This window comes from Dryobates pubescens, chromosome 40, assembly GCF_014839835.1.
Source record: "Dryobates pubescens isolate bDryPub1 chromosome 40, bDryPub1.pri, whole genome shotgun sequence".
Lineage (NCBI taxonomy): Eukaryota > Metazoa > Chordata > Aves > Piciformes > Picidae > Dryobates > Dryobates pubescens.
In genome coordinates this window covers 900,944-915,727 of record NC_071651.1, presented here as the reverse complement: position 1 = coordinate 915,727, position 14,784 = coordinate 900,944, and the positions used below count along the sequence as shown (strand labels likewise).

Below are 14,784 nucleotides of genomic sequence, written 5' to 3'. Positions count from 1 at the left end.
ACTTGCTGGGGCCGGGCGGTGCCTCCGCCGAGCCCCCGCCAATCCCGACCCGCGGGGGGGGGGGCGGGAGGGGGGAGCACCGGTAACCGGGTACCGGGTACCGGGAGGGGGCGGAGGAGGCTCCCTAGGGGGAATGCGCCGGGGAACCGGCACCTGCCCGCAGCCAGAGGAAGCTCTGGGTCAGGTTTGGGGCCGGGGAGGGGTCAGAAAGGGGCTGCCCCCCCCTCTCTTTCTCAGGAGCCCCCCACACACAGGGGTGCTCCCGGTGCTGTCCCCCCCTCTCCCGGTGGAGCCCTGCACCCCGGGACGCTCCCGGTGCTGTCCCTGCTTGGGGAATGCGCTCACAGCATGGGGGGGGAGGGGGGCACAGCCCTGCCCATCCCCGTCCTGTGCCTGGGGAGGGGTCCCCTGCTGTTGGCCCCACCAAGATCCCAGCACAGAGCGGGGACCACCCCTTTGGGGGGTCTTCGGGGGACAGTCCCCAGGCCTTGCACACCCCCAAGGGCCCTGCACACCCCAGAGCACACACAGAGCCCCCCCCCCCCCGGTAACCCCCCCCGGGCTGCACCCCAATCCGGGCACACAGCCCCTGTCAGTGTCACACGAGTGTGTGCTCAGCCCCGCGCTGGGCCTCCCTTGTGGGGGGGTGGGGGGTGTCCTGCGAGGCATCCTCAGCGCCCCCAGCTCAGCAGGGGGACCCCCTCCCATTAATCTCTGTCACCATTGCTGCTGTGGTCATTACCAATACTGCTGCGACCCCCCCCCCCAGCCACCCTCCGGGGAGCTGCTGGCCACGGGGGGGGCTTCGTTGTCTGTGGGGCTGGGGGGGGGGCGAGCAGGGGCTGGGGGGGGCGTTGCGGACGTGTGGAGCTGGAATGAATAAAAGGTGCAGGAGAAAGAAGCTTTGGAATGGGGGAAAAATGAGGGAAAACAGGAAAGAATGGGAAGGGAGAGGAGAGGGCAGCGGCAGGAGGGGGTGCAGGAGCCCTGGCACCCTGCGGCCAGGCCCATGCCAGCCCCACAGCAGGCCTGGGCACTGCAGTGCCCATCTGTGCCAGCTCCCTGCGGGTCTCAGGGTCTGGGGTCTGCAGCTGGGGTACAAAGTGCCCCCCACCCCTCTCCATGGAAGGTCCTTCCAGCCTTTCTCTTGCCGCCGCCGTGGTGCCAGCTTGGTGCCAATGCTAGCAGCTGGCGTGAGACCCACTGCCAGCCCCACGGCCGAGCTCCTGCTCCTCTCCAGCTCCCCGCCTCCCGCACTGGCAGGGTCCTCCCTGCCCAGCTGGGACCCCCCCGGCTGGTTGCTCCCTCCCCAGGCTGGTCACCTGCCCTGGGCTGGTTGCCCCCCAGGGCTGCGTTCCCCCCATTTGCCCCGGGGCTGGGGCAGCTGAGCCCTGGCAGCAGGCTTGGGGGGGGGGGGGGGGGTCCGAGCTGCCCCTGCTCCAGACCCACCGCCCCTGTGCAGACAGGACCTCACCCACACCGCTGGGGGGAGGGGTCCCTGGGGTCTCTGTGGGTCTCCCAAGGGAGCAAAAGGACTGTGAGAGGTGCGGGGTGGGGGCCGTGGGAAGACCCCTCCCACACAATTAGCAGCCAAGGGCAGAGGAAGGGGCGGGGGGGGGGGGGTGGGGGGGTGGTCTGCGTGTGAAAAAAATGTGAAGAGATTGAAGGGAAAAAAGGGGGGGAAAGGAGCAAGAAAGGCTCCGGAGGAGATAAAGGAACCGATAATGGAACAAAGAGCTGCTGCCGAAATAGATCTGAGGCCGCGGAGCCTCTGCCGAGGGGCTCAGGGCTTTCAAAGGCACCAGCCTGGCACCGGGGGGAACCCGGGGGAGGGGGTGGGGGGTGCTGATGCCAAGGTGGAAGCTGGCACAGAGGGTGCCGAGGGCCGAGCCTCAGGCTGGGGGCACCTCAGGTCCTGCGGTGTGACCCTGGGCTCCCCTCACGACCTGCCGCGTTCCGGGCACATGGCGAGGGTGAGGGTGCCCAGGTGGGGCTGCCGGCTTGAGGGCTTGGTGCCCCCCGACACGTGCCAGCCCTTGCCCCTTCCTCCCCAGCTTAAGCCCACCAGGGTGGCTCTGAGCCCCCAGCCCCTGCCCTTCAGTCCCCTGCCAACGGCTGAGGGTTGCAGATGGTCCCCAGAGTCTCCCCCACCCAGTCCCCACTGCTGCCCTGGCTGTGCTTGGCAGTGCCCGGTGCCCGGTGCCATGCTGAAGGGAGCGTGGCCTGGGTTGAGAAGTGGCGGGGTGGGGACACAAGAGTGGTCAGCGGGGAGGGGACAGACCTTGGGTAAAGCGACCCCCGGACACTGTCCCGTGAGAGGCTGGGTGGGAGGGGGCCCTGTGCCCCTGCACATGGAGCTGGGGGGACACGCACGGAGGGGGCACAGGGAGGGGTGGGGGCACACGTGGGGGACACACGGAGGGGTGGTGGCACACGGAGACACACGGAGAGGTGAGGGCACATGAGGGCACACGAAGGGCACACGGAGCGGTGGGGGCACAGCACAGGGTGGGGGCACAGACAGCCTCCCCCCCCCCCCCCCCCCCAGCTCCATTCTTGAGGGCAGCGGCGCCATCTGGTGGCGTCTGCCGGGAGCGCGCCCAGGGCTCGGTGGTTGGCGCTCAGTGCCCGGAGCCTGGCGTCCAGTGCCCAGCGCCCGGAGCTGGTACCCCCTGCTCACTGCCCAGCGCCTCACGGTGTTTCTGCCAGGAAGGAAGGAGCCAGTGTGGCAGCTGTGGCAGCTCAGGGTGCCCTGGGAGGTGCCTCCAGCTGCAGGGAGCTGTCACACACCTGTGTGCACACACATGCATCACCCAACGTGGCACATGGGCACCGCCACCCCCCCCAGCAGACACGGTGTGCCCAGCTCACCCATCCTGAGGGTGCTGCATGGAGACCCTTGTGCCCCCCGCCTCAGTGGCATCCTGCTGCCTTCACCTCCCCACCTCCTCACCCTGGGCTTCGAAGGTGTCAGCACCACAATGCCCAGTGATGCGGTGCCCAGTTGGCACCGGGGCTTGGCGCACCCCCCAGGTTCCCCCTCCAGGACCATCCCTGCCCACCACCTCCAGCCAACCTCTGGCACCCCTCAGAGCTCCCACAGCCCAAACAGCACTACAGTGACTCCCCCCTCCCCCCCCCCCCCAACCCCCCCCCCAGCCTGGCACCCCTTAGCGCTCCCACCAGCACCGCAGTGCCCCCTGCCGTGCCCCCTGCCGTGCCCCCCTCCCTTTGCCAGCATGCAGCAGCCTGGGCTCAGTTTTTACAAAGTTTATTTATAACAATATCTGTTTTTTTTTTTGTGTTTAGTTGTAAAGGAAATCCAGCAAAAATTATTAAAACGTTTCCCCCCCCCCCCCCAGTAAAAGGCTGGGGGTGCCCCCCCCGCCCCCCACATGCTTTCCTTTATCTCTACTACAAAAGCCAGGGCGCTGCCAGGGCGCTGCCAGGGCACTGCCGGGGGGGGGGGGGGGGGGGGGGGGGGGGGGGGGGGGCTTTTTTGTTCTTTTCCTGTTAAAAAATGTGCATTTTGGAGGGGGGGGGTGTGCAGGAGACAAGCCTGGGGGAGGGGCCCACCGGGGACCCTCTGCACCCCACCAGGGCTGGGGGCAGCAGGGTTTGGGGAAGGGGAGGGGGAGGCTTTGTCCTTGTCCCCTGTAACAGTCGGGTGGGGGGGGGGGGGGAGGAGGTAAGGGAGGTCCAGGGTGGGGTTTGCAGAGGCCAAGCTGCAGGGGAAAAGAGGGGGACGTGGGGAGGGGGTGGTCTGAGGAGGGGGAGGAAACCCTGGAGAGGGCTGGAGGGGGTCAAAGCTGAGAGCTGGGGGAGCGTAGCCCCCGCTCTGATGCCCCCCTGCCCGTGCCCCACGCAGCCGCAGCCCTGGCACCGCCACCGTGGCACCTCCTGGCGCGGCACTGTCCCTGCTTGTCCCACGGCAGGGTGGGAAAGAAGGTTTGGGGGTGGGGGGTGGGGGTGGGGGGGCAATGTAAAGAGATTTAAAATAAAACCAGAGGCAGGTCTGGCCAGGGGCTGGGTGCCCAGGCTGGGTGCCCAGGCTGGGTGCCAGGGGAATATACAGGTAATAATACTGCTCACATAGAAAAGTAATAATCCTTCATTTGTACATTTATACAGCGGCTCCCGGCTGCCCCCAGCCCTGCCCGCCCCCTGCCACGGCTATCTGTGCCAGGCCTGGGCATGGCTGCCCGCTTGGCCCTTTTTTTTCCTTTCTTCCCTCCCCACCCCCACCCCCCACCCCCCCCTTCCCCAAATCCTGCCCCTATGCCAGGGGGTCTGCCAGGTCGTCGTCCGCGCCCCGCGCCAGCAGCTCTCTCTTCTCGTCCGTGCTGGCCAAGGAGTTGCGGCTGTTGTGGGCACCCATGTAGAGCGTGGCATAGACCGGGTTGGTGAAGTTGGTGGGCTGTGGAGAGTTGGGGGAGGGTGTGGGAGGGGGCACGGATGCCTCTCTCTCCAGCAGAGAGCTGCCCCGAGGTGCCCCCTGCCCTGCGGTGCCTCGGTGAGCGCCGGGCACCAGCCACAACCTCCCTGCGGAACAGCGGCCCTGAGCCCACCGCCGGCACCGGCCCTGCCCACCGCCTCCACCCAGCCTTTGGCACCCCTCAGGGCTTCCCGCCGCCACCACAGTGACACTCCCCACCTTGGCAGCGCCCCCTTGGTGCCCTCTGCCCCTCACCTTGTCGGGGTCCAGGGCGAAGTCGGCGTCCAGCAGCTCCCCGACGTCGTCGTCAGGTTCCCCCTCGTACATCTTGTAGGTGGGGTTGCCAATCTCCACGTTCATGGCACCGTTGGTCATCCGCTGGTGCTGGAAGCCCTTGGCACTGGGAGGTATGGGGGGAGGGTGAGAGGGAGGGTCAGCAACACAAGGTGCAGCCCCCAACCCCCCCTGCCCCTCTGTCCCGCACCACTGATGGGTGCAGAAGCCTCGCGGGCAGGAGGGGTCCCAAACTGACCCCAAGATTCCAGCTGTGCCCCCCACCCCCAGTGCCCGGTCCAGGGGCACCATCAATGCCCTGGCCCCACTCACCCTTTAATCCTCCACTTGTACCAGACAAAAGCCACCACGGTGAGCAGGATGAGCAGCAGCAGGATGGGGATGACGATGGAGGCTGTGCCTGCAGGAGCAGAGGTCTGCTCAGCCCCACAGGCCCAGGGGCAGCAGCAGGCCCAGCCCTGCCCCACGGGGAAGGACCTGGCCCTGCCCCACCAAAGGGCTTCAGCAGCTGCAGGGGTTTGGTGCTGAGCCCCATGGTGCACCCCCGGGCAGGGCTGCCTGGGGGCACGGGGGGCACTCACGGCTGCTCTGCTGCTCCCCAACGATGAAGTCCTCGCAGCGTGTCCCTGTCAGCCCCAGCGGGCACCTGCGGGGGCAGGGAGAGCAGCAGGGTTAGCAGGGGCATGCAGGGAGGGCGAGGGCAAGGTGGGGGAGGGCACAGACCTGGGACAGGACAGGGAGGGGTTGGCACACACAGAGGGGTCTGTCAGTCAGAGCTGTCTCTGCCCCAGGGGTGAGCAGCCCCCCCAGCCCCCAGCCCTGCTTACAGGCACTCGGGCAGCTGTGTCTTGTCGCTGATGGAGCAGGTGCCACCATGCAGGCAGTAGCTGTCACAGGTCAGGCAGCTGGGGGCTATCTTGCCATCTGGGCAGCTGTGGGGCAGAGAGGATCAGGCACAGGTGTACCCCCAACCTGCCTGTGCCCCCCAGCTTCGTGGCATCCTGTCAGCCACGGCTGATCCCCAACCATCCAGCCACAGGTGTCCCCTTGAGTCCCTGTGCCCACCACCCCCTCCCTCCTCCCTGGGGTTCCATGTCCCTGGTACCTACATGCAGGAGACTTCTCCACTCTGCTTGTTGATGTTGCACTTGCCCTCCTGGCACCTGGAGCATTTGTTGTCCTGGCACTGGGCGCCCTCAAACTGCGGTGGGCAGCGGCACTGCTTGGCACCGCTGGCAGTCATCTGGCAGATGCCTTCATTCTCGCAGTAGTCGAAGCACTGCCCTGCAGTGGGCGCTGGGCTCAGGGTGGGCAGCCCCACACCCGCCCCTCGTGCCCCCCACGGAGCACCACACCACCCCAGCTCCTCAGAGATCACCCCCAAAAGAGGGGGTCCTGGGGGCCCAGTCTCTTGGGTGAGGTCCCCAAAGAGCCTTGCTGAGAAGGGGGAGTCCTGGGGGTCCAACCTCTTGGGTGAGGCCCCCCCAGAAGGGCCGTGGAGGAGCCCAACCTCTCAGGTGAGATCCCCATGGAGCATCCCCCCCCTGGAGAGCCAGGACCTGGGTGCCCAAGCTGCCAGGCGCTGTCCCTGGCAGCGCCCAGCAGAGTCCCCGCCCTGGCACTCACGGTACTGGCAGCGGTCGCCGATGAAGCCGGGGGGGCAGCGGCAGCTGGGCTGGTTGCCCTGGTTGACGCTGCAGCTGCCGTTGTGCATGCAGTAGTCGCTGCAGACCTGCTGGTTGCAGCGCGGCCCGGTGAAGCCCGTGGGGCAGCGGCAGGTTGGCATCCCTGGGGAGGAGAGAGGTCAGCCCGCTGCCCGCCCCCTCCCGCCCCTCTGCCCGCCCCCTCCCGCCCCTCTGTCTGTCTGTCTGTCCGCCCGCCCCGCGGCGCAGGCTCACCCGAGGGGGAGGCGGCGCAGGTGCCGCCGCTCTGGCAGTAGTCCCAGCATTGGTCCACCTGGCACTTGTCGCCGTTGTAGCGCGGCTGGCAGCGGCACTTGGCCTGCCGGCGAGCGTTCAGGAAGCAGCTGCCGCCGTTCAGGCAGACCAGGTCACAGGTGTCCGTGGTGGGCACTGGCGAGGGGCACTGGGGTCAGCAGGGCCAGGTGAAGGGCTCCTCCCCCCGCCTCCTCCTCCTTCTCCTCTTCCTCCTCCCTCTCCTTCTCTTCCTCCTCCCTCTCCTTCTCCTTTTCCTCCTCCCTCTCCTTCTCCTCTTCCTCCTCCCTCTCTCTTCCTCCTCCCTCTCCTTCTCCTCTTCCTCCTCCCTCTTCCTCCTCCCTCTCTCTTCCTTCTCCTCTTCCTCCTCCATCTCCTCCTCCTCCTCCCTCTCCTCTTCCTCCTCCCCCTCTCTTCCTCCTCCCCCTCTCTTCCTCCTCCCTCTCTCTTCCTCCTCCCTCTCTCTTCTCCTCTTCCTCCTCCCTCCCTCTTCCTCCTCCCTCTCTCTTCCTTCTCCTCTTCCTCCTCCCTCTCCATCTCCTCCTCCTCCTCCCTCTCCTTCTCCTCTTCCTCCTCCCTCTCCTTCTCCTCTTCCTCCTCCCTCTCTCTTCCATCTCCTCTTCATCCTCCCTCTCCATCTTCTCCTCCTCCTCCTCCTCCCTCTCTTTTCCTCTTCCTCCTCCCTCTCTTCCTTTTCCTCTTCCTCCTCCCTCTCCTCTTCCTCCTCCCTCTCCTTCTCCTCCCTCTCCATCTCCTCCTTCTCCTTCTTTTTCCATTTCCCCCCCCTTCCCCCTCTCCCTCCCCCCCCCAGCCCACCTACCGACAGGGGACAGTGTGGGGGAGGGGATGAGCACGCAGGTGCCGTTGTCCAGGCGCTTGCCGTTGGGGCAGGTGCAGACAGGGCCGCTGGGGCTCAGCAGGCAGAGCCACTCACACTTCTTGCGGTCACAGGGGTTGGTCACTGCCAGGAGGGGGACACCGCAGGGTCACCCTTGGCCCTCCTGGCTAACATCACCCCCAGCAGCCTCACGACATCCCCCACACCCCTACAGCTGCCCCAGCCCTGTGCCCAGCTCGCCAGACCTCCTCCCTACCCACCCCTGCTCTGCCCTCCACTTCAGGCAGGGAAGTTGGGTGGCCTCCAGCTCTGCCGGAGCTCCCCTCACCCTCGGGCAGCACACATCAGAGACCAGCACCTCCCTGCCCGCCCAGAGCAGCAGGGTGGGGGTGCCCAGCCCAGCACACACCCTCTGGCTGCTTGTACTGGTGGTACAGCACCACGTCGGTGGCGTGGTTGAGGCCGGAGGTGAGGTTGGTGACAGCCTTGTGCCCGAACTTGTGGATCTTGAAGATGCGATTGTTCATGTAGGTGACCCCATAGATGTAGTCCTCGAAGATGTCGATGCTGAAGGGGTGGCTCAGGCCTGGGGAGGGCCAAGAGGGGACACAGAATGGTCTTGGGAAAGAGCTTCAAGGTCACAGAACCCCAGCACGGCGAGGCTGGGACCTCGGGAGCTTACCCAGCCCAACCCCACCCAGCTCCAGCAGGGCACCCACAGCACCTTGCCCAGGGCCACAATGGCCAGGGGGGGTTGGAAGCTCTCCAGAGAAGGAGACTCCACAGCCTCTCTGGGCAGCCTGCTGCAGGGCTCACACCAAAGCAGCAGCAACTTCTGGGGCAGAGTCTGACCCCAGCCTCCAGACCTCTACCCTTGAGATATTGATCAGCATCGATCAGATCCCCTCTGGGGCTGATCTTCTCCAGGCTCAACAGTCCCAGGGGAAGGGTGGAGGTCAAGAGGGTGGAGGTCCAGAAGGTGCTCACCCTTCTTGCTGTCGATGGCCACCACGGGGTCGGTGCCGTTGAGCCGGATGCTGCCGATGACGGAGAGCTTGGCGTCGGCCCAGTACAGTCGCTCGTTGTGGTAGTCCACGGCCAGGCCTGAGGGCACAACCCCCACCACGGTGAGCAACAGGCCCCCAGCTCACCCCGAGCCTCTCCTGGCCAGGTGACCAGCAGAGCAGTCCCTTCACCCCTCCCACACCCAGCCCCCCTTGGCCCCCATCTCCCTTCACCTGTTGGCCACTGGATGTTGTCCTGCACCAGGGTCTCCCGCAGGGTCCCATCCATGGCAGCTGTCTCGATCTTGGGGTGATTGCCCCAGTCTGACCAGTACATGGTTCTGTGGGGGACACAGAGGGGGTCACTCCCAGCAGAGAGCAAGAGGGGGAGAACAGGGCAGTCCAACACTATGGTGGTTGGAGAGACAGTGAGGGAAGGGAGACACTGGAACAGGCTGCCCAGGGAGGTTGTGGATTGCCCCCTCCGTGGAGGTGTTCCAGGCTAGGCTGGATGAGGCCTTGAGCAACTGAGTCTAGCTGTGAGGTGGGGAGGTTGCAGGAGGGGAGCTGTGGCTGCCCCCTCCCTGGAGGTGTTCAAGGCCATGAGCAACCTGGGCTGGTGGGAGGTGTCCCTGTCCATAGCAAGGGGCTGGAGCTGGGTGAGCTTTCAGGTCGCTTCCAACCCAACCCCTTGAGTCCATGCTCTCCTCACAGTGTCCTAGAGTCACCAGCATGGCTGGCACGGAGAGCCGTGGTGGAGCTCGGGCACCTCCCACCTCAGATGGGCTCTTGGCGGTGGGAGGAGGCCAGCAGAGGCAGGGAGGAGGTGCTGCAGCCCCTCACCCGCGCAGGGGGTCCACGACGATGGCGTGGGGCTCGTCGATCATGCCCGAGATCAGCGTCTTGCGGTTCTCGCCCTTCATCTGCGCCACCTCGATCACGTCGCGCCCGGAGTCCGTCCAGTAGATGTTGCCAGCCACCCAGTCCACCGCGATGCCCCGCGGCATCTTCAGCCCCGAGATCTGCAGAGGGCAGGGAGCGGGCAGGGGTGAGGGCAGGGAGCGGGCAGGGGTGAGGGCAGAGCACAGCAGCCTGCCCTGTGTTGGGTTAGGCTGAGCTGGAGTTAATTCTCCCCACAGCATCTCTCTAGTGCTGGGTGCGGCAGCAGCAGCTGATAAGGCAGCAGTGTTTTGGCTACCCTTGAGTAAGTCTCCAGGCTGTCCCCCTTCAACATTTCCCTGCCCCAGAGTACACTGAAGGGAGGACAAGATCTTGGGAGGGGACAGGGCTGAGCCAGCTGAGCCAGGCTGGCCAAGGAGGTGCTCCATGGCCACGTGAGATCAGCTCAGATGTAAGAACGAAGTGAAAGGAGGAGGTGAGGGATTCATCCATGGCACGTCCTCCTAAGGAACCACCAAGCTCAGAGCCCTGCTGCCCAAGACCGACCCTGTCCTGCCGATGGGCAGCAGAGGCCAACCTCTCCCTCTGCTTCCTCCTCCGCGCCGTCCGTTGCCCTTTCTCATCGCTGCTATCTCGCTCCCGCCTGTTGTACCATCCTCCCCCCTCTCCCCCTGCCCATTTAAGAGGGGCAGTGGTAAGAGCAGCTTTGGTGGGCGTCTGCCCTCCAGGCCAGGGCCAAACCACCACACTCCCCCTACCCGCCTCCCCCCACCACAGCGCGGCTCACGTTGAGGTGCGTGACGCCGCCGTCCAGCTGGCGCCGGTTGCGGTTGGAGGCGGTGGAGGCGCTGGAGGAGGCTGGCAGCTCGCGGAAGGAGATCCTGCCCGTGTGCCAGTTGGTCCAGTAGATGCGGTTGGCCTTGACGTGGATGTCCATGGCGTCGATGCGGACGCTGGCGTCGCCCTGGAAGGCGGGCTCGTGCGCGGCGTTGGGGTTGAAGGGGTACATGCTGCGGATCTTGTTGTCGTCCGCGATGTACAGGATCTGGTGCTCCGAGCCTGCGGGGCAGCCGCGGCTGTGGCACCGGCAGGGGGCAGCGAGGGCTCTGCCCGGCCCCCCGCAGGGCGTCGCCGCGGCCTGGCAGCCCTCCGGTGGAGCCTGGCGCCCACCCGTGGAGCCTGGCGCCCACCCGCGGAGCCTGGCGCCCACCCGCGGAGCCTGGCGCCCACCCGCAGCGGGGGAGGAGGAGGAGCAGGGTGGCACAGGGAGCAGGGATGGGCAGAGGGCTGGGGGGAGGTGCCCGACCCCTCCTCACCTTCCGCCTTGCACATGGTCTCCGTCTTCATGAAGTTCTTGGCGCAGCTGCAGACGTGAGAGCCTTTGGTGTTGTTGCAGAGCTGCGAGCAGGTCCCGAAGCGCAGGCACTCGTTGATGTCTGGGCAGGAGAGGGCAGTCAGGGGGCACCAAGGGGGGGTGCCTCGTGCAGGCTGCCCCTCCCTGGGTGATGTCCTAAGCCAGCCAGGGCTCTGAGACCCCAGTCCTCATGCCTGTGCCCCAAGGACACCGTTTCTGATGCCCCAGACACATCTTACTGGCCTCTCGCTGCCAGAAGGACTTTGAGAGCTGGAGCAGGCCCAGAGAAGGGCAACGGAGCTGGGGAAGGGTCTGGAGAGCAGGGCTGGGGAGGAGCAGCTGAGGGAGCTGGGGGGATTCAGCCTGGAGAAGGGGAGGCTGAGGGTCTCTGAGACCTTCTGGCTTTCTGGAGCCAGGTGGGGGCTGAGATCTCCTGTCCTCAGTGATGGGACAAGAGGAAACAGCCTCAAGCTGCCCCAGGGGAGGTTTGGCCAGGAGGATCAATTTCTGCCCTGCAGGGGCTGGCACAGGCTGCCCAGGGAGGTGGTGGAGTCCCCATCCCTGGAGGTGTCCAAGCGACCTGGGGCCACGGTTTGGGGGCCACGGTGCTGCTGGGTTGTTGTTGGACTTAATTTTGAAGGCCTATCCCAACCTTAACAACCCTGTGACTACCAAACCCAGCCACAAACCTGCCTCTGGACCCCCACCCCCAGCAGGGGTGGGCACCCCCTCACCTTGGCAGTAGTTCTTGTCTGGCACCTTCTGGAAGCCTCTGCGGCAGCTGCAGTAGGAGCCGCCCTGCGCCTGGACGCACTGCGCCTCGTCCCCACACATGGTGCTGTTGGCCACGCAGTCGTAGGACTTGTGGTCTGGGGAGGGGATGGGGGGGAGGGCAGGAGAGCTGTCAGCACCACAGCCTCCTGCTGCCCCCCCCCCCCCCCCCCCAGCAGCCTCCCTGCCCACCCCTGGCACCCACCATGGGAGCAGGACTCCTCGTCGGAGCCGTCGCCGCAGTCGTCGAAGAAGTTGCAGCGCAGGTTGGCGCTGATGCACTGCTGGTTGTGGCACAGGAACTCATTCTTGTCCTGGCTGCAGCTCCTGGGCTTGGCCGTGGGGGACTCTGCAGGAGCACAGGCAGGGGCTGTGATGTGCCAGGCCCCGCAGGACCCAGCACGGTGAGGCTGGCAAAGGGACCTCTGGGCATCACCCAGCACAGCCCCCTGCCCCGCAGGGCACCCACAGCGGCTTGCTCAGGGGCACCACGGCCAGGAGGAGACTCTGCAGCCTCTCTGGGCAGCCTGCTGCAGGCCTCCAGCAGCCTCACACCAGAGAAGTTGCTCCTCAAGTTCAAGTGAAAATTGCAGGTCCTACCCCCCTGCAGCTGGCACCCCCAGGTCCCTCCCTCTGCCCACCCCAGCTGGCACCCCAGCTCCAGCAGGGCACCCACAGCGGCTTGCCCAGGGGCACCACGGCCAGGGGGGGTTGGAAGCTCTGCAGTGGAGGAGAACGCCACAGCCTCCCTGGGCAGCCTGCTCCAGAGCGCCCCCAGCCGGCCGCCGCGGCGGCAGCAGCAGCAGGGCAGTGCTCCCCGCCCCGGCGCCGCTCACCGCAGTCCCTCTCGTCGGTGCCGTCGCCGCAGTTGTCGACGCCGTCGCACTGCCGCCCGATCCAGAGGCAGACGCGGTCGTTCTTGCAGCGGAACGGTCTGTTGGGGGGACACTGGAATTTCACTGCACCGGCAAACAGAAACAAACGGTGGCGGTGAAAGGAGACGCCGGAGCCAGGCTGTCAGACGTGTCCCGAGCTGCTGCTCGGCCTCTGCCTGCTCTCCGTGGCCCGGGGGAGGGTCCCCGGCCCTCCAGGGCGAGCGGCTCCGGAGGCTGAACAAAGAGATCGAAGCAAAGAAAATCGCCCCGGGGGGGAGGGCCCTGCTGCAGGAGGGTCCTCACCCAGCCCCTGACACCCAGGCTCCACTCCCCACCTCCTGCCCCCTGCCTGGCTCAGCCTCTGCCACTCCTCCAGGGTCACCTCCTGCCCCCTGCCTGGCTCAGCCTCTGCCACTCCTCCAGGGTCACCTCCTGCCCCCTGCCTGGCTCAGCCTCTGCCACTCCTCCAGGGTCACTTCCTGCCCCCTGCCTGGCTCAGCCTCTGCCACTCCTCCAGGGTCACCTCCTGCCCCCTGCCTGGCTCAGCCTCTGCCACTCCTCCAGGGTCACCTCCTGCCCCCTGCCTGGCTCAGCCTCTGCCACTCCACTCTCTCAACCGAAGCCACCTCCTGCCCCAACAGCCACCCCCCGCCCATCTCAAGGGGATGTCTGGAGGTGCCAGAGGTGCCCACACCCCCTCTCCAGGTGCCTGCAGCAGTGCCCAAGCTGCAGGACTGTCACCCGTGCCCAGTGTGAGGGTACTCGGGGTAGAGGGGTGCCAGGGGGGTGCCAAGGGGGTGCCTCACGGCATCACTCACAGCACTCCTCGGGGTTCTCGTCAGAGTTGTCCCCACAGTCGTCCTCTCCATCACACTTCCATGCCAGGGGCTTGCAGAGGGTATTGTTGCACTGGAACTCGTCCAGGGGACAGGTGCGAACTGCCACAGCAGCGGGCACAGGTCAGCCGGTGCCAACAGTGCCAGGCTGGGGCCAAACCCCCACTGCCAGCCATGCCAGGCGGGGGGGGGGGGGACTCTGCCTGTGCCCTGGGGTCAGGCAGAGCCACAGGGACACCCCCAGCAGGGCCAGGAGGGGGTGGGGTGGGGAGGGGGAGCGCAGGGGAGTGCCAGGGCTGCCCTCACCCCCCGTGCCGCAGTTCTCCTCGTCTGTGCCATCCATGCAGTCGGCGTCGGCGTCGCAGCGCCAGCGCATGGGGATGCAGTGCCCGTTCTTGCACTGGAACTGGTCGAACTCGCAGCGGGGGGTGCAGTCCTTCTGCAGGGGGAGGGCAGGGCACCAGGCTCAGCAGGGAGGGTGCCAGCTGTGCCCACCTCCTGTGCCAGCCTGCTCTCGGCCCCTGCTTGCTGGTGGTGGGGGACCACGAGCAGTGTGGGTCCCACATGTGGGCAGGGTGGGGGTGGTGTCAGGGTGCTCCCAGCAGGGTGGGGTCGGTGCCAGGGTGCCCCTGGCAGGGTGGGGGTGGTGTCAGGGTGCTCCTGACAGGATGGGGATGGTGCCAGGGTGCTCCCAGAGGGGTGGGGGTAGTGCCAGGGTGCTCCCGACAGGGTGGTGTCAGTGCCAGGGTGCTCCCAGCAGGGTGGGGGTGGTGCCAGGGTGCTCCCAGCAGGGTGGGGGTGGTGCCAGGGTGCTCCTGACAGGGTGGGAGTGGTGCCAGGGTGCCCCTGGCCTCGGTACCTCGTCGGAGCCATCGGCACAGTCATGGTCGCCGTCGCACTTCCACCTGCCGGCAATGCAGCGTCCGTTGGCACAGGAGAACTCGCTCTCAGAGCAGGGCCGGGGTGCTGGGCACACAAACACAGGGGGTGCCCCCTGAGCCTGGGCTGCCAGGGCACCAGGCCTCCCTGGCCAGCAGCTGGAGGAGCAGGGGGCACAGGTGACACAGACACACGTCCGGTGGCACTGGGGACAAGGAGGGTGCAAGCAGAGCCAGGGGAGCTGCCCGAGAGGGGCACAGCTGGTACCACCTCCAGGTTTCTGGGAGGGCTTTGGGGGGCACTGCAGCCACACAGACTCACTCCTGGCAGCTTCCACATCACCATCCACCGAAGGCAGCCCCACAGCTCCCCGCAGTCCCAGCAGGAGGAAAGGGCCCTGGCCAGGTCTGGCAGAGCCATCCCCCCTGTCCCCTCCTTAGAGGGCATGGGGCTAACCCCTCACAACTCAGTGCACCCTCTGGGCTGACACTGGCACAGACTGTGCCAAATCCATCTGCAGGAGGGTGGCACACGGCGTGGCCACCCACCTGGGATGGCTCTGGGGACCCTTCCTGGCAGTGCAGGACACGCTGGGGCCAGCAGCCACCCTGGGCACGGTGCAGAAGCCAAGAGGGCTGCTGGGGAAGAGGGGGGCAGGGAGGGT

The 14,784-nt window shown here is 66.6% G+C and overlaps 1 protein-coding gene across 1 annotated transcript in view; it reads right to left on the bottom strand.

Moving 5' to 3' along the window:
- Positions 1–4,258: 4,258 nt before the first annotated feature.
- Positions 4,259–14,784, bottom strand: part of LRP1 (LDL receptor related protein 1) — an 82,955-nt gene continuing 72,429 nt past the window's right edge. Inside the window, exons 69-89 of the mRNA XM_054177464.1 lie at positions 14,101–14,207; positions 13,548–13,680; positions 13,224–13,343; positions 12,367–12,489; positions 11,736–11,879; positions 11,494–11,628; positions 10,722–10,841; positions 10,193–10,464; positions 9,349–9,527; positions 8,740–8,846; positions 8,489–8,605; positions 7,911–8,087; positions 7,484–7,624; positions 6,628–6,801; positions 6,356–6,517; positions 5,839–6,013; positions 5,557–5,661; positions 5,311–5,375; positions 5,042–5,129; positions 4,691–4,835; positions 4,259–4,417 (exon numbers count right to left, since the gene is read on the bottom strand). Coding sequence (XP_054033439.1) covers positions 4,277–4,417; positions 4,691–4,835; positions 5,042–5,129; positions 5,311–5,375; positions 5,557–5,661; positions 5,839–6,013; positions 6,356–6,517; positions 6,628–6,801; positions 7,484–7,624; positions 7,911–8,087; positions 8,489–8,605; positions 8,740–8,846; positions 9,349–9,527; positions 10,193–10,464; positions 10,722–10,841; positions 11,494–11,628; positions 11,736–11,879; positions 12,367–12,489; positions 13,224–13,343; positions 13,548–13,680; positions 14,101–14,207 — 2,930 coding nt within the window. The 3' untranslated portion in view covers positions 4,259–4,276. The remainder of the gene's footprint in view (positions 4,418–4,690; positions 4,836–5,041; positions 5,130–5,310; positions 5,376–5,556; positions 5,662–5,838; positions 6,014–6,355; positions 6,518–6,627; positions 6,802–7,483; positions 7,625–7,910; positions 8,088–8,488; positions 8,606–8,739; positions 8,847–9,348; positions 9,528–10,192; positions 10,465–10,721; positions 10,842–11,493; positions 11,629–11,735; positions 11,880–12,366; positions 12,490–13,223; positions 13,344–13,547; positions 13,681–14,100; positions 14,208–14,784) is intronic.